Source organism: Macaca thibetana, chromosome 8 (assembly GCF_024542745.1).
Source record: "Macaca thibetana thibetana isolate TM-01 chromosome 8, ASM2454274v1, whole genome shotgun sequence".
NCBI classification, from domain to species: Eukaryota; Metazoa; Chordata; class Mammalia; order Primates; family Cercopithecidae; genus Macaca; species Macaca thibetana.
In genome coordinates, this window is record NC_065585.1 from 105104831 (window position 1) to 105122214 (window position 17384).

Sequence of the window (17384 nt, forward strand, 5' to 3'; positions counted from 1 at the left end):
CATGTATCCCCTCCTATACCAGTTTTGCTTCCTGCTTGGAGCAGAAAAGGGGGGCTGACAGCAAAACACCAGAGTAGTTATCAGAACTTTGAGCTCTCTAATCAGAAAATATCATTCCTAAACCTCTGACCCACTAATCTTCTAAATAGCATTATTCCGTGGTCTGTTTGTTTCTAGAAGCAAACTTAAAAAGCAACTAAATCCCACTTTATCCTAATTACTTTACTTTGACTTGAAGGTCATCAAATAAAGGAAAGAACTTAGTAAATTGCCCAGGCAGTCTCACATTTCCTGATTTGTCAGTTGTCAGACACCAGCTGGTAGCAAAATGCTGCTGCCTGTGATCCTTGACTGAGTTGGATGTTTCTGGGAGAGACTTGATTTATGAAAAAGGTACCTTTCTTTTCTTTCTGAAGGATCGTATAATTGATGCCGGCCCCAAAGGAAATTATTCTCGCTTCATGAACCACAGTTGTAATCCCAACTGTGAAACACAAAAGTGGACAGTGAATGGAGATGTTCGAGTGGGACTGTTTGCTCTCTGTGATATTCCTGCAGGTAAAAAAGTGACTCGTTCCCCATGCTTTCCTCCCTAGGAAGAAAGAATATCCTATAGAGCCAGGACATGGTTCTTCAAGGCTTGATGCCTAAGAACTTATTCAAATAAGAGGAAGGTTATATTTAGAAAACGTATTCAAATAAAAGGCAGGTTATATTTAGAATTGAGTGTTAGCTGCCAGTGAGAGGCAAAAATCTATAACCTCAGAAAGGAATTTAGTGAGAACTTTTATGTAAGAGTGGGTATGATAGGATTCTGTGTCCACAGTCCTGCTGAATGAATTCTCCAAGTTAGCTGCTGTCCGTACAGTGTAACCAGATGTTTTAGCTGTTGTTTTCTTTTTAAAACATATTAACAGTAATTAGCTTGTGTCAGCAGCAACTGGTTCCTTAGTTGCTGGTATTTTTTGTTGTTGTTTTCACTTTGAAAGATCATTCTGTTTCAAATTAGACATAAAAGCCTCTGAAGCCAGAGCTGTTGTTTTCATTTTTCCTTACCCATCCAGCATCTGAACAAAACTTGGTTTCTCCTTTGTTTAGTTTGTAGAAAAATAGGTGAGAAGAGAAATGCTGTAGCTAAAACAGATTTAAACTGTGTTTCTAGAACTCATTGTGGATTGTTTAAGCCCAGCTAGAAGAAAGCTTAGGAGTCCCTAGTTTGAGTCCCTGGATCTTTGGTGTATGCAGTGAACCTTCATTTGGGATCTTTATTTGATCATAATATAAGGCAGTAATTACTGGAAATAGTATTGTCACAATTCCATGGTCATATTGTTCATTTAGAAACTAGTGTGACTTAGCTATAGAAAAGAAGGCTGAACTAGAACCTATTCTCCTGCAGATTCTTAGATGCTGTCACATTGGTTTCAACCACTGCTTTGAAAAGGACATGACTTCTTTTGAGGATGTGTAGTTTTGCTGTCCTTGTTCATGGGTGGGGATGTTTTTCTCCTTTTCTTTTTTGACCATCACTGTTATCAATGAGGTAGAACACTGGCAAGGGAAATGCCTTCATGCCAGAATGATGTCTCTTTTTTCATCAGGGGAATGTGCCTGTGAGAGCATTTCTCTTCCCCATGACTCGAGTTTGAATAATTATTTCTCCTGTGTTTCAGGGATGGAGTTAACATTTAATTATAACCTAGATTGTCTGGGCAACGGCAGAACGGAGTGCCACTGTGGGGCAGATAACTGCAGTGGTTTTCTAGGAGTGCGGCCAAAGGTCAGTCTTGCAGGGGAGCGCCCCCAGCCAACAGGAGATAAGGAGTAGGGCTGTTAAGGAGTCTGTCTGGCCGGGCGCGGTGGCTCACGCCTGTAATCCCAGCACTTTGGGAGGCCGAAGTGGGTGGATCATGAGGTCAGGAGATCAAGACCATCCTGGCTAACACGGTGAAACCCCATCTCTACTAAAAATACAAAATATTAGCTAGGTATGGTGGTGGACGCCTGTAGTCCCAGCTACTTGGGAGGCTGAGGCAGGATAACGGCATGAACCCGGAAGGCGGAGCTTGCAGTGAGCTGAGATCCGGCCACTGCACTCCAGCCTGGGTGACAGAGTGAGACTCCATCTCAAAAAAAAAAAAAAAAAAAAGAAGTCTGTTTGTGTATTTGTGACCATCTCAGGAACCTGCTGGCAGTTGGGCACCTGGATTAGTTTGTGGGTCATCAGCTGGGCTTATCAAACATTTAGACTGTGACTTTCCAAGGAAGCTTGTTTTGGTAACGTCTGTTAGGTTCTGAGAATGTATTTTATTTCAGGTTGAATATGAAATTAGCAAAAAGCTAATTTAAAACTTTTTAAAAATCCACAAAATACTAAGGGCCATTGAATTATACATTTTAAAATGGTGAATTCTGTGGTATGTGAATTATACCACAATGAAAAAAATTAACAGGTTGCCTAAAGTTTGGATTTACCACTACCCTTGCAATTAAAAATAAAAAGCACCTGGCTGGGCGCAGTGGCTCATGCCTGTAATCCCAGCACTTTGGGAGGCCGAGGCTGGTGGATCATAAGGTCAGGAGTTCGAGACCAGCCTGACCAACATGGTGAAACCCCATCTCTACTGAAAATACAAAAATTAGCCAGGTGTGGTAGCACACACCTGTAATCTCAGCTACTCAGGAGGCTAAGGCAGAAGAATCACTTGAAACCAGGAGGCAGAGGTTGCAGTGAGCCAAGATCACGCCATTGCACTCCAGCATGGGTGACAGAGTGAGACTCCGTCTCAAAAAACTAACTAAATAAAAATAATAAAAAGCACCCTATTCAAAAGTCAATGAAGGCCAGGCGCAATGGCTCATGTCTGTAATCCTAGCTCTTTGGGAGGCTGAGGCAGGCGGATTGCCTGAACTCAGGAGTTCAAGACCAGCCCGGGCAACACAGTGAAACCCCATCTCTACTAAAATACAAAAAATCATCCATGTGTGGCAGCAAGCGCCTGTCGTCCCAGCTACTCAGGAGGCTGAGGCAGGAGAATTGCTTGAACCCAGGAGGCGGAGGTTGCAGTGAGATGAGATCGCCCCACTGCACTCCAGCCTGGTGACAGAGTGAGACTCAGTCTCCAAAAAAAGTCAATGAAAGGCTGAGGCAGGAGGATCACTTGAGCCCAGAAGTTTTGAGACCAGCCTGGGCAGTATAGCAAGACCCTGTCTCAACAAAAAAAATTACAAAAATTAGCCAGGCATGATGGCATGCGCATGTAGTCCCAGCTACTTGGGAGGCTGAGACAAGAGGATTGCTTGAGCCCAGGAGGTCAAGGCTGCAGTGGGCCAAGATTGCACCACTGCACTCCGGCCTGGACAACACAGCGAGAACCCTATCTCAAAAAATAATAATAATAATAATTTTTAAGTCAGTGAAAACAAAACTTTATTTTTGTTATAGTATTTGTCGCAGCATAAGGCCTTCTGATGTTTTTAGGTAATTGTACAACAGATGAATTTAAATGAATGTGAGGTTGTAGGGTTTTCCTATCTGTGTCCAGCTTCACGCACTGTCTGTGATGTTTGAAACGATGATCCTTTCTTTCCTGCCAGTCGGCATGTGCGTCAACAACTGAAGAGAAGGCAAAAAATGCTAAGTTAAAACAGAAGAGACGAAAGATCAAAACAGAACCAAAGCAGATGCATGAAGATTACTGTTTTCAATGTGGAGATGGTGGAGAGCTGGTCATGTGTGACAAAAAAGACTGTCCCAAAGCATACCACCTCCTATGCCTTAACCTGACTCAGCCACCATATGGTAAGCTGGACCTTCAGGACCCTTTCCCTAACCTGTGTCTTTGCCAACTATGTGTAACTCAGAATATATTCCATGCCATGGGATAGGAAATGTTGAATAGAGCAAACAATAGCAAAAAATTATGCTGGCAAAAAAATCTTTCCCCTTACACATTTGGGATACCCTGTGGTTCATCAAGGATTGGTTTCTTCTTGTATACTGTTCCCATAAGTGGGTAGTTGGTACCTGTGGCGTTGGGTTTTGGCCAGTAGCTCACATCCGTCCTAAATAATACACCCAGATCTGTGTTTGGTTGAAATTTGGAGTTGTATTCAATTGAATTCCATCTCCAATTAGAGAAAAAGGAACCTGGGTTTTTCATGGGTAATCAAGACAGGCACTAACTTGGGCACTTCTTCTTCCTCCCCTTCTCCCCGAATTAGGAAAGTGGGAGTGTCCGTGGCATCAGTGCGATGAGTGCAGCAGTGCAGCTGTTTCCTTCTGTGAGTTCTGTCCACATTCATTTTGTAAAGATCATGAAAAGGGGGCCCTGGTTCCCTCCGCACTGGAAGGCCGCCTCTGCTGCTCGGAACATGACCCCATGGCTCCTGTGTCACCAGAATACTGGAGCAAGATAAAATGTAAATGGGAATCACAGGATCATGGAGAAGAAGTAAAAGAATAAATGTGTGGTGTCCCCTCCTTTCTATTTACGTGAAAAAAAGCAAATAGATCATGCATTTAAAAAGAAGAGACTGCTACAGTGCATACAGCCTTTGCCATCGGAACTGCCTTATTAAAGCCAAAATGGGAAACCAGTTCATGCAGGCAGAAGCAGTTGGTGGTGTCTGGTTTTTCTGTTTTGTTTGGTTGGTTTGGGGATTCTTTTGTGGAGGGTTAAATTCCCTTGGTCTTTTCTTGCCTTTTATTGTGCTTCAATGCCATTGCAGCTTGAAAAAGAAATGTTTTTGCTTTTAAAATAAGAACAAAGAGAAAAGAAAGTTGTGTTAATGAGATAAATTTAAAGTCTAAGATGTGTTCCTTGGTTGTATAAAGCAAAAGTAGCCATCATTCCTTTATTTATTTTCATTTTTAGGAATTTCAAGAAGTGTAGTTCAATAGTCTAATCAAGTGTGTGTGTGTTTTAAGTAGGAATCTGAGAAAGCCCTCTAGGAAAGGGTGTGATAAGCTTTATATACCTCTTTACTGAGCAGTAGGTAGGCTCACTTCTCTTTCCCTTCAGAATGCTTTTCATAGACTTAGAGAAGGGCTCTATGGAAGTATTAAATCTGGCCTCTTAAAAACAATGCCTCGGTGGATTTTACCTCTGTGTTCTTAAACAAGGTGGGCTTTGTACTATGGTAACTTTACCTAGAAAGGTATATGGTGTGTTTCCTTGGTGGAAGGGAAAAGAGGAATGGATGTGCTCACTGATTTTTGAAACGTTCTCCATTGACAGGGATGGTTTGGATTTTGGATGAAGTGCGTTTCTGTGGATATGAAGCATAGTTGGAATGGTCACGCCTATTTTCCTGACACATAAAGGCAGCTAAAGGGGGATGAAGGCACAAACCAAAAGTTGTATCATATAAGCACCATTTCCTGTCCAATTTTATTGTAGACTCTGGTCTAAATTGGAAAGAATTACAGGCATTTTATTTTTTGTCTCTGTTTTCCTCTCCTACTCAAACATTTCTTTTGTCACCTGACCATTCAGTCATGTTTCCTGGTAAAACCACACAAGTGAGTTTGAATTGTATTTGAATAGATCTTTTTGGTTGAGTTCCTAATTTAGGGGTTGAAAGTTATAGGGGCATCCCCAGGTTACATGTAAAGAATTTCTATTATTATCCAGTACTTAAGATTGCTCCCATTGAGTAAGGGGAAGAACTTCTACTTTTACAGGGTACATAAGAGCCACACAAACACACTTCATCTTAGGAAGCACTTGGAGAAAACTCTCAAGAAAGTCAGTGTTAGCAAAAATGGTTGACGGTGACGCTTGACTCTTATAGACGCGAGTATACCAAGATGTCTGCTCACCAAACTCACTTGGCTTTTAATGCTTAGGAATATCTATATTCCAGTATTCCTTGTATGAAATAATTAGTAATGTCAGACATTGTTGTAACACTGTACTAAGTAGAAGTCTAGGGTTAGCTTGAATGAACGTTAACTTTCTCTGTGAATTTTGACTGCTTACAATTGCTGGTACCTGGTTAGCATTTATTTTCCCTCAAGTACCTAGTAACCTTAGGAAGGTAGGGAGGGTAGATGCTCTACCACATTCCTTCAGCTGTACTGAGTGTTCCATTTGCTTATCAATTTAGAGTTCTTCTATGGAAAGAGGGTGAAAAGCTGTTTTGTGCCTCTTTTTTTTGTATGTAAATGTGCAATTATACTGGATTTTCTCTTGTAAAAAACAACACTACAATTCTTTTACTGAAGCTCCTAAACTGCCATTTGCCTGACTCCAGCAATTAATTCTGCGGTGACTCATTGGGCTTCCAATACTTCTGTTGATTAGATACGGTCCCAAAAGAGCAAAATGGAAAATGCAATCCATGTCACCAAATATAATTGCTACAAGTAAGATGAAATACAGCTCACCAAAACACTAAACTTTGCTCTTGAGCAATTATAGAGTTTGATGTCCTTTTAAAAAATAAGAAAACCTAGGTTTTATCATACTAAAATTTTATTTTGTATATGATGTTTGGTTTTTTAAACTTACTAACATAAGGATTTCCTTTAATATTCCAAATACAGTTCTTGTTGAAACAGTATCCAACATGAAATCTTATCTCCTTGCTTTTAGACTTAGTGCTATTTACTATCTAATGACTTTTATATGGTAAGCCAGGGTACATCCTATATACTACAGATACCTTAGGTTTCAGTACCTTTATGCAGCTTCTTCATTGTGTCATATCTGTAACAGAGCTCTGATGAAATTAAAAAATATATGATTAATAGGATTGTTTCACCATTTCAGAAATCAGAGTAGAAAACAAAATAGCTGCCGGGTGCAGTGGCTCACACCTGTAATCCCAGCACTCTGGGAGGCCGAGGTGGGCAGAACACGAGGTCAGGAGTTTGAGACCAGCCTGACCAACATGGTGAAACCCTGTCTCTACTAAAAATACAAAAAGTAGCTGGGCGTGGTGGCACATGCCTGTAGTCCCAGTTTCTCGGGAGGCTGAGGCAGAAGAATCACTTGAACCCAGGAGGTGGAGGTTGCAGTGAGCCAAAATCATATCACTGCACTCCAGCCTGGGCGACAGAGCGAAACTCCTGGTCTCAAAAAAAAAAAAAAAAAAAAAAAAAAAATGCTAACCATAGTTCTGAAGTCTTTGGCCATGAGTGTTCTTTAATGGTCTAAAAAGCGGTTTTAGTCATGCCGGTGCCAAGGAGCTCTCCTCACATCTCCATAGTGTCAATGTTGACCTATTTTATATATTTTTAAGTTGCAGATTACAGATACAGAAAGAGAAAATTGTCCTTTATGTGTGCATGAGTATACATGCACTGTGCCTGTGCTACACCAATGAAATATTCCAAAAGACACATTGCTCACTCATAGTCTGAAGTTGACATTTGTTAACTTTTAAATCTATATGTGGTCAGTGTAAGTGGTTGGTTTTTATTCTTGTCAAACAATGAAATAACTTAAAGCAGCATGGGCTAATGGTGGTATTTTTTTTTAACCACATGTTAATTTGTTGAAGGAAGAAGTGAACATAAGATTTTTGATAATCAGCCTAAAGCTTCAGAAATTGGATCAGTAAGAGCTAAAGATGAAATCCTGGGAAACCTTCCCAGGCACTGTGCAGGGGAGGGAGGGGCTGGACCGCCACTGCTGTGAGGGAGGAATGGGAAGAGCAGCCCCTGGCTGGGTGAGAAGGGCAGAGTGGATGGCCCTTCATTCCTGGAAGGCTGAAGCAGCCAGAGGCAGTGATTCATCTCTTTAATGTCTAATCAGGGAGAGAGACAGGAGTGACGTGAGTTTTATTTTCATTTTTGTTTTAACAAGTTCCCACTGTATCTTAATTCTTAAAAATGATCTGGCCTAATCTATAGAACTGGCTGAGTTTGAGAATCATTTAAAATTTGGAATTTTCTATACAAGTCAGGAACATACCTGAAAGCTAAAACATTTAATGGAGGCAGGGGGGCTGCCCCCAGCTCCCTTCTGCCATTTACACAAAATATTTGAAAACATGTCTGTAAATAATGTTGTAGAACTGAGATACTGAGTATCATGTAAAGGACCCTCAGATGGGACAGGCTGTTGAACAACTTTCCTAGATCATGAAGTGGAATTTCCTTTTTGAGTAGTTTCTTGCACGGTGTATTCCAATAGTTCAAACCCAGACCTACAGTTTGCAACCAGGCCATCTGTAGACAATATAATCTCTGGACTGCCCAGGACTTGTTGCTTGTCTTTCATTTCATTTTAAATACAAAGCTCTTCCTTTAGCATTCACCTTAAAGTCAAGGTGCTGGCTGCCACCTGCCATGTCCTCTTAGAAGATAAGAAAACAGTGGCTATGGAGCCCTCACGGCTGGGAAGCTGACATTCTATGTACTTCCACATGAGAAAAAGGACATTGGAAAGTTGCTTTATTTCTGGGCAGCGTAGACTAAAGTTACTTTTCACAAGGCTGATGCATCCAGCCACCCCCAGTTGTCCAAGTTGGTGCAGACATGAATTGATGAACTGAAACACTTTCCTTTGGCCTAGGGCCACCTAGAATTGGTCTCTGGTTATTTGTAAAACAAAAAGTAGAACTTGGTTCCATTTTCAGATGGACTAGGGAATACTATAATTTGACAGCTTTGCAATGAATTAACAAATACTGAAAAGTTGGAAATGTGTATATACTGAAATCTCACCAACTTTTACCTGGGGTGGGGTACCAGGAGAAAGGGGGTTATAATAGGGTAAGGGGGGGGGATAATGTTTACCACAGGTACGAAGTAGTCACTTTAACATTGAGACCTCTGCCTCATTGAATTCAGGTTTTTTAAGTACTTGAAACTCTTCAGATTCTCCTTATTTTACAGTTTCTTTTTACATTTATGAAGTAGAAAGCATTGTTTTGTAAACCGTTTTGAAAATAAGTAGCCTAGTCTCTTATCCTCTTTAGCGTGGATTAAAGGTGAAGTTTTGCAAATGGGAGAGTGTTCAGAGTAGATAGCTCGGATTGATTGAACACATTTGAGGAAGAGACTCCTGCATGAGATACCAGCATTTTTACAAATATTTCTTATGTACGTTCTTTATTTTGTCATTTTGTCAACCCTGTCCCCAAGCACATCTTCTTTCCTTTTACTATGTCTATGTAGGGAAAAAAATAAAAAAATTGCACTTACGTTACACTCGCAAAATGTGGGTAATCTGTGTCTTTCAAAAAACATTTCTGTTTTTTGTTTTGTTTTGGTCAGTCCATTGCGTAAGTGGCAAGTTTGGGTGCTTGTGGCAAGTATGTATGAAGTGGGAGGGGGATGAGAATTGCCTGTCCTTCAGTAGGCTGTAAAAGTAATTTACATGTAAGTAAAAAGGGAAAATAGAATAGATGCCAAAGTCATTTATTCAGTCTTTAAGTTTTCTTACGTGGCATTACTGCATCTGCTAGTTAGTGAGAAAGCACCCTAAGCTTTTACTGCTCCCCTCCCTGCCTGCCAACACACTTGATGTGTGCAAACAGCCCTCAAGTATCTGTCAGATTACCTATAGAAGGTATTGATAAGGTATTCTTGTCAGTTTAGAAATGGACTGGATAAAACTTACTTTGTTGTCATTTTATCTCATTTGTCCTGTTACATGCCCTATGTTAAGAAAATCATATTGCCACTAATAACCAAGATGCTAAATGAGTATTACAACTGGCTAATATCATTTTTTATATACAAGGGTATGTGTATATTTGGAATTGATACAAGAAATTCATTTGTACCCATTTGAGTGATATTGCACAACAAAACACAGATACCTACAGACTCCATTTTCATTTTCTCGTGTTCTTTATGATGATGATCTTTGTAGATTGGTTATTTCTGTACTTTATCTGTAATAAACTTTGTAGATCCTGTGAACTGTTATTTTGCCTAAATCACTTGAGACTTGAGTCTTTAATAACAAAGCATCAATATTCACTAAAGTCAATCTCTTTTGAGTTTCTGTGACTTGGCTAGAAGCTCTTGACACTAAGGGATTAGTGTTCATTTTCCCTGGGGGTGTTCCACTAGGGCATTACTGTATAATGACTTGATGTTGCCACATAGACTTCAAGATATATAATATTTTGAGGATTTTGTTGATTGGCCTATGTTTTATTGCATAGTGTGAAATGTGTAAAGCTTGGTTAACCTGTATATAGATAGCTTATTGTTGACTAGTTACAGTGTATTTAGGATTGCCTGTAATATTTAAGCTTCTTTACTGATGTGTGTGCTGGTAGGAACATATAATTTTTGTACATTATATTTACTGATGTTGCCTTTTTTATTTTACAAATACTTTGGAATTCCAATGTGTTTTTTGCTTCCGTGAGGATTAATTTGGAAAGGTTTTTAATGACATTCCACTGATTTCAGATTTTGCTTGAGATTGACTTCAATAAATTGTCCTGTATGTTCCAAATTAAATATATGGGCTTGTTCTTTGCCAGTAATTTTTTGCTACAACACTCTGGGCAGGAGGCCATCCTGGGTGGGAGGACTAAATGACACAATCTAGCCAACCTCAGCCAGTGTAGTTTCCTGCAGAATGCGGCTGTGTTGCTAGGGAACCAGGATCTGAGAGCGAGTTGTTTGGTTTTCTGTTTAGAGGCGAGGTCCCGGGAGAAGGCTGCTCCCCGCGGTTGTGTGGCTGGGGTGTGGAGAGGAGCTGCTCATGGACCGCACGCCGACCTACTCGGCTGAAACTGGGGCGTTGGCTCCCCGCTGAACGCACCGGAGGGCAGCTCCGCTGACTTTGCGTCCCCTTTGCCCTCGGCACAGCCGCCAGGCCGGCTTCCTGGGCAGCGGCCGGAGCGCGGGCGGCTGGGAGAGGGGGCGGTGAGCAGTTCCCGGCCCGGCCCTCCCCGCGGAGGCGGCCACGTCAGCGCGGCGTCGCTCGGCGCTCGCGGCCGGATGGGGAAGGCGGCGGCTGCGGTGGCCTTTGGGGCCGAAGTGGGCGTGCGGCTCGCGCTGTTCGCGGCCTTCCTGTAAGATCCACGGCCGGGTCCGGGCGGCCCCGCTTCCCAGGCAGGCAGGCGGCAGGGGGCGGCGGGCCGGGCAGTGGGGAAGCAGGGAGGAAGCCAGGCGACCTGCTCTGCGCTTCTTTGTTCCCCTCTAGGGTGACGGAGCTGCTCCCCCCGTTCCAGAGACTCATCCAGCCGGAGGAGATGTGGCTCTACCGGAACCCCTACGTGGAGGCGGAGTATTTCCCCACCAAGCCGATGTTTGTGCGTGGAGAAAGATCGTCCCTCTTCCCTCCCCGTAACCGGGCTTCCCGCGGGCACCTGTGCTTTTTCCTCCGTGGAGACGGCCTCTGTAGGGACCCACTACCCACTCCGCTGCTATGCGCTGGGTTCCGCCTCCTAGGGCTCTAGTGTTTAAGATCCTGATTGAGAGAGGAGGATGTCCGAGCCTCTTTCGGCTGATACAACGTTTTCCCGGGTGCTCTGTGCCTCAGCCTGAGGTACCGGGGCCCGAGCCGCACAGTTGCTGCTGTTCGCTGGTGGCGCCGCCTGGCTCCCGGTTATGCGCTTTCAGACACCTTATGTTAGCGCTAGTGAGTCCTGCTGTTTCACGTCCCTCTTTCCTGTAGGAGCTACTTTAACCATGAGTGTGGCTTTTTTTTTTTTTTTTTTTAAATTGTTTTTAACCTCTGACATTCTAATTCAGGTTATTGCATTTCTTTCTCCACTGTCTCTGATCTTCCTGGCCAAATTTCTCAAGAAGGCAGACACAAGAGACAGCAGACAAGCCTGCCTGGGTGAGCACTAGTCCTTTCTGGCCGGTGTCTTCGTGCTGGGAACCTAGGAAGTCGTTGTGGGGTTCAGCCACGGTGAGCCTGTGTGGAGGCCACTGAGTTCTGCATTCCTAAAGGAACTCCATCCCCGCGGGAGAAGAAAATAGCACTGCAGGGACTTGGTTATGCAGGCTACACCGCAGGCAGCCCTGTGCCTAAATGCACTGGGTTATTTGTACTTTAGAAATGTCTTTGGCCTAGTACAAAAGTTCTCGACTACAAAAGTGATCACTGAAGACCTTAATTATTTTTGGGCCCAGGTCTTGTTGGATTCTATCCATCTCAGAAACAGTACGGCTGCTCTCTTAATGAGGCTATGACCATGCCTTTCCTCCTAGGCAGATCCTTCTAACTTAGGGCTTTGCTTTGCAGCTGCCAGCCTTGCCCTGGCTCTGAATGGCGTCTTTACCAACACAATAAAGCTGATCGTAGGGAGGTAAGTGACGACAGCTAACCACCTCAGCATCTGCTTCAGCCCTTACCCACCAGGACAGTGGTGGTGTCCACCACACGTCTTTCTCATTCTTTTCCCTTTATCTTCACTCTGATTTTTCTTTTCTCATTCAACGCTTACTCCCTTCCCCATACCTCAGTCCTCCAGATGACACCTGGGCTCTTTTCTGCCCTGAACAGCATTTCCCACCAACGGCCACAGCAGAGCCGGTCAGTGTCCTCTCGAGCACCTCCTGAAGCTGCAGGGTCATTTGCTGTTTGCCCTAGAAACTAATCATGTACTGGAGTGGGGTTTTCCCCTAATTTAAATGCTGACCTTGGAAGTAAGACTTTTCTCTTAGTGTGGTGACTATACTAATCCAGTTACTTTATTTTGCCTGGGGCACTGTTTGACCAATAGTTAACAGGATTATTAATGTCTGCTACAACTGAAAAATAATTTCTGGAGTTAATGATTTACGTTCCAACCATGCTTCTTGCTTCCAGGCCACGCCCAGATTTCTTCTACCGCTGCTTCCCTGATGGGCTAGCCCATTCTGACTTGATGTGTACAGGGGATAAGGACGTGGTGAATGAGGGCCGAAAGAGCTTCCCCAGCGGACATTCTTCCTGTATGACTATCATATGGACTCTACCCCTATGCTTGTTTTCATGTCATTGAATTTAACCTAGAAAGCTAGTAGGCTAGTAGGGATGGGAAAAGCTGACTACTCTTGTTTCTAGAATTTGGAAACCCCGCCCCCTGCCCCCCGCCCCTTCTTTAGTAACTCCACAGTTTAGCAAGTCTGAGCCTTGACTATCTGGGTAAATATTACAGAACAGAAAGAATTTACCTTTATAAGATTTGCACAGTTAATTATTATTATATTATTTGCCTAGATCCTGCAATCTTGTACTAGCAGTAAAAATACCTTTAACGAAGAGTATGTGTGTCAGGTGCTTGGAAGCATTTTCATTTACCTAATTATAGCTCACAATAATCCAGTGAGGTGGGGACTATTATTTTTATGAGTCCCATTTATAGATGAGGAAACTAAAGCATCAACAAGTTAATTCATATAGCTAGTATTCTGAAAACTATACTCTGATAAAACATGAACTTTGGGGCACTAAGTCCTTCATTTTTCTTTTTGTTTCCTTTTCCTTCACAATGATTTACACTAGAAGTATACACAAAAAAGGATTAAAACATCCTCATGGCCGCGTGTGGTGGCTCATACCTGTAATCCCAGCAATTGGGAGGCCAAGGCATGCAGGTCACTTGAGGCCAGGAGTTCGAAACCAGGCTAACCAACATGGTGAAATCCCGTCTCTACTAAAAATAAAAAAATTAGCCGTGCGTGGTGGCACATGCAAATAGTCCCAGTTACTCAGGAGGCTGAGGCAGGAGAATCGCTTGAACTCGGGTGGTGGAGGTTGCAGTGAGCCGAGATGGTGCCACTGCACTCCAGCCTGGATGACAGAGCAAGACTCTGTCTCAAAAATAAATAAATAAATAAAAACATACTCATGCTTCCTAGCCTCCTATGTGGGGATGAATGAGGTAGCTTCCTTTAAAAGACACACCACTTAAAAGTTTTTCTTGTTCCAGTTGCATTTGCTGGTCTGGCCTTTGCTTCCTTCTACCTGGCAGGGAAGTTACACTGCTTCACACCACAAGGCCGTGGGAAATCTTGGAGGTTCTGTGCCTTTCTGTCACCTCTACTTTTTGCAGCTGTGATTGCACTGTCCCGCACATGTGACTACAAGCATCACTGGCAAGGTAAGCAAAGTACTCAAGCCATGGAAGCTTGCATATTTCACTCATTTTATTCCTAGCACCTAGCATAGAGGAGACGGTTACTAAATATCTGCTGAATGAACAAAATAATGAATATAGATGGTCTGGGTTCTATACTAAGAATATACATTTAAAATTATAGGAAAGATAAGACAAAAAGAGTTTACCAAAGATATCCTAATTTTTCCATTATTTGAAGCATTGTAAGTTCAAGTTAAACTGCATCTACAGGAAATTTAAAACCTCAGAGTTCAATTTACTCTCTTAAAAATTAGGTTCATTGTCATAGGACTTTTGTTCAAAAACATAAGTAAAATTCAAGAAAACGTAAAATTATAATCAAACCAAACAAGTTTAAGCTGAATGCTATAGTAAGTAAAATATCCAAATTGTAGAACACCTGGCTGGGCGTGGTGGCCTACGCCTATAATTCCAGCACTTTGGGAGGCTGAGGCAGGCGGATCGCCTGAAGTCAGGAGTTCAAGACCATCCTGGCCAACATATTGAAACCCCGTCTCTACTAAAAATACAAAAACTGAGGCCAGGCGCAGTGGCTCACGCCTGTAATCCCAGCACTTTGGGAGGGTGAGGTGGGTGGATTACCTGAGATCAGGAGTTCAAGACCAGCCTGACCAACAGAGTGAAATGCTATCTCTACTAAAAATACAAAATTAGCTGGGCGTGGTGGCACATGCCTTTCATCCCAGCTGCTTGGGAGGCTGAGGCAGGAGAATGGCTTGAACCTGGGAGGTAGAGGTTGCAGTGAGCCGACATCGCACCACTGCACTCCAGCCTGGGCAATGAGAACAAAACTCTGTCTCAAAAATAAATAAATAAAAATACAAAAATTAGCCAGGCATGGTGGCACATGCTTGTAGTCCCAGCTACTCAGAAGGCTGTGGCAGGAGAATCGCTTGAACCCAGGAGGTGGAGGTTGCAGTGAGCTGAGATCACGCCACTGCTCTCCAGTCTGGGTGACAGAGTGAGACTCTGTCTAAAAAAAATAAAAAATTATAGAATACCTTCAAAACCACAATTCCAAAAAAACGTTGGAAGTACTGCCCACAGGTCCTCAGGAACCCTATTTTAAATAAACTAGTTTTCTGCAAAGAGAAGCAACTTTTTTTTTTTTTTTTTTGAGCGATTCTCCTGCCTCAGCCTCCTGAATAGCTGGGATTACAGGCATGTGCCACCACGCCCGGCTAATTTTTGTATTTTTAGTAGAGATGGGGTTTCACTTGGCCAGGCTGGTCTCAATCTCCTGACCTCGTGATCCGCCTGCCTCGTCATCTCAAAGTGCTGGGATTACAGGCGTGAGCCACTGCGCCCGGCGAGAAGCAACCCTTAAAATACTTTATTCCTTCCTCTAGGACCCTTTAAATGGTGAAAATGGGTAGATGAATAGCAGTAAGTGGACCTTTGTCACTCTTCTGAGTTAGAAAAATTCTAATTTAGTACACTCAGAACAAAGCTTATTATACTTACTTAAGATGTGTTTTGATTTGGTGTTCAGAGAGCAACCTGACAATGATAATCCTGTAACTATGATAAAATTGAGAATAAAAATATTTTATTTAGAAACCATAAATCTGGAACTGAGGTTATTTTAAGCACCACCGTAGAGTATCCTGGAGGGCCAGGTCCTCTACGCTACATGTATGTGTAGTAGGATTTAGGAGCCTAATATTAAGAGAAGACATTGTTTCCACTCTCTTCAGATGTACTAGTTGGATCCATGATTGGAATGACATTTGCCTATGTCTGCTATCGGCAGTATTATCCTCCTTTGACTGATGCAGAATGCCATAAACCATTTCAAGACAAACTTGCACTTCCAACTGCACAGAAGAAGCCTGGGGATTCTTATTGTTTTGATATTTAAAAATTGAATCTGGCTGGGCATGGTGGCTCATGCCTGTAATCACAACACTTTGGGAGGCCGAGGAGGGTGGATCACCTGAGGTCAGGAGTTCGGGACCAGCATGGCCAACGTGATGAAACCCCGTCTCTACTAAAAATACAAAAATTAGCCGGGAGTGGCGATGTGCCTGTAATTCCAGCTACTCGGGAGGCTGAGGTAGGAGAATTGCTTGAACCTGGAGGCGGAGGTTCCAGTGAGCCAAGATCGTGCCACTGCACTCCAGCCTAGGCAACAGAGCGAGACCCTCTTCAAAAAAAAAAAAAAAAATTGAATCTACCTTAATGGAAAATAGGTGAACTAGCCCTCCTAACTGGACCATGCACAAGACAAGAAATTCTGGCCTTTTTTTCCTCTTCCAAGGTGCAAGTGAGGACATAAGCTACACTGTATTCTGCCTCCAAATGATTACACACTTTTGTCCCTGCTCACACAGATCTATCTTGAGGAGTTACGGTTCTTTTCTACTACTGTATGCCATACATTCTAGTAAAAGGATCTTTCAAAGGTGTCCAACACCTTATAAATCTGGTCTATCAGATTGATATCCGAAGATCTACAGTGTTTTTACATTTAATTTAAACGCCATTCTTAGAAAGATCTTGTCACAAAGAAGCCTTTACATAGCCCCATCTTATCTCAGAAGCTAATTATCAAAACTTAATTTCCATTTCGTATAGCTCAAGATCTTAAAATCTAGGACATGGCCAACTAAATTACTTTGATTCTGTTTACCTTCTCTGATGACAATTCCATCAAGCCTTAAATAGGAAAATGTTGAATCTGGGGTAATTTATCACTTTTGTGCACATCTTATCTGAGTCCAGCCATCTGGTACTGCTGTACATTTTGAACACCATGGGTATAAACAATTTGTTGAATTACTAAGTGAACACAATAATAAAGAAGAAAATGGTCAGGAGTGTGGTTTCAGCACTACTAACAGATGACTATTTCTACCTCATTTGACCATAACTGTGCTCGCGAGCTTCCTTCCTTCCATTCATGACTGAAGATCTGCTCAAATGCACCAACACTGCCAAGTGACTAAGGCAGAAAAGAAAAATGACAGGTATCATCATCTGAAGGACAGATAAATCTTTTTCTGCCTCTTCTTCACAATGGGATATAAGGAACAATTACAAGATGTCATCAGAACTGATGCTGTAGGACCTATAGCTCCCTTTCTCTTTATTGTGATTGTACTTTAAATATGACCTTGTCTTTTATGTGTATCTTCCTATATTTTCAATATATCTATCTTTTTCCTTCAGTAAACCTGATATTCAAATAAAATGGTAAATGTGTGCTTTTTAAAATATTTAAATTACATTAAGGGGCTGGAACTTTAGTAAAGCAAAACACTGAATTCCCCATCCGCCATAAGTGATTCAACTGCTGTTATCTATAGTACTGGCTAATATTTACAAAT

At 42.3% G+C, this 17384-nt stretch overlaps 3 protein-coding genes across 14 annotated transcripts in view; 2 read left to right on the forward strand and 1 right to left on the reverse strand.

The window, feature by feature from the left end:
- NSD3 (nuclear receptor binding SET domain protein 3) overlaps positions 1 to 10432 on the forward strand; it is a 114649-nt gene extending 104217 nt beyond the window's left edge. For all 8 annotated transcript variants that reach the window (XM_050801247.1, XM_050801253.1, XM_050801252.1 and 5 more), the window contains 4 exons: positions 417 to 558; positions 1674 to 1780; positions 3598 to 3802; positions 4225 to 10432. In XM_050801247.1, coding sequence (XP_050657204.1) covers positions 417 to 558; positions 1674 to 1780; positions 3598 to 3802; positions 4225 to 4466 — 696 coding nt within the window. In that variant the 3' untranslated portion in view covers positions 4467 to 10432. The remainder of the gene's footprint in view (positions 1 to 416; positions 559 to 1673; positions 1781 to 3597; positions 3803 to 4224) is intronic.
- The window catches only part of DDHD2 (DDHD domain containing 2), a 46094-nt gene continuing 31600 nt past the window's right edge, over positions 2891 to 17384 (reverse strand). The window contains exon 17 of one of the 2 annotated variants that reach the window (XM_050801312.1): positions 2891 to 3616. The gene's annotated coding sequence lies outside the window, so the exon portion shown is untranslated. Of the gene's footprint in view, positions 3638 to 17384 lie in introns of both variants that reach the window. The other variant, XM_050801311.1, reaches the window with a different exon arrangement.
- PLPP5 (phospholipid phosphatase 5) lies at positions 10892 to 17248 on the forward strand. 4 transcript variants are annotated; one of them, XM_050801359.1, is made up of 7 exons: positions 10892 to 10992; positions 11124 to 11232; positions 11675 to 11765; positions 12174 to 12237; positions 12741 to 12865; positions 13846 to 14016; positions 15753 to 17248. In XM_050801359.1, the coding sequence occupies exons 1-7, from the start codon at positions 10919 to 10921 to the stop codon at positions 15914 to 15916; spliced, it is 798 nt and encodes a 265-aa protein (XP_050657316.1). In that variant the 5' UTR covers positions 10892 to 10918; the 3' UTR covers positions 15917 to 17248. The 4 variants fall into 4 exon arrangements, with proteins under 4 accessions (XP_050657316.1, XP_050657318.1, XP_050657317.1 ...); XM_050801361.1 differs by having other exon boundaries at positions 10895 to 11032; XM_050801360.1 differs by having other exon boundaries at positions 10895 to 10992; positions 11729 to 11765.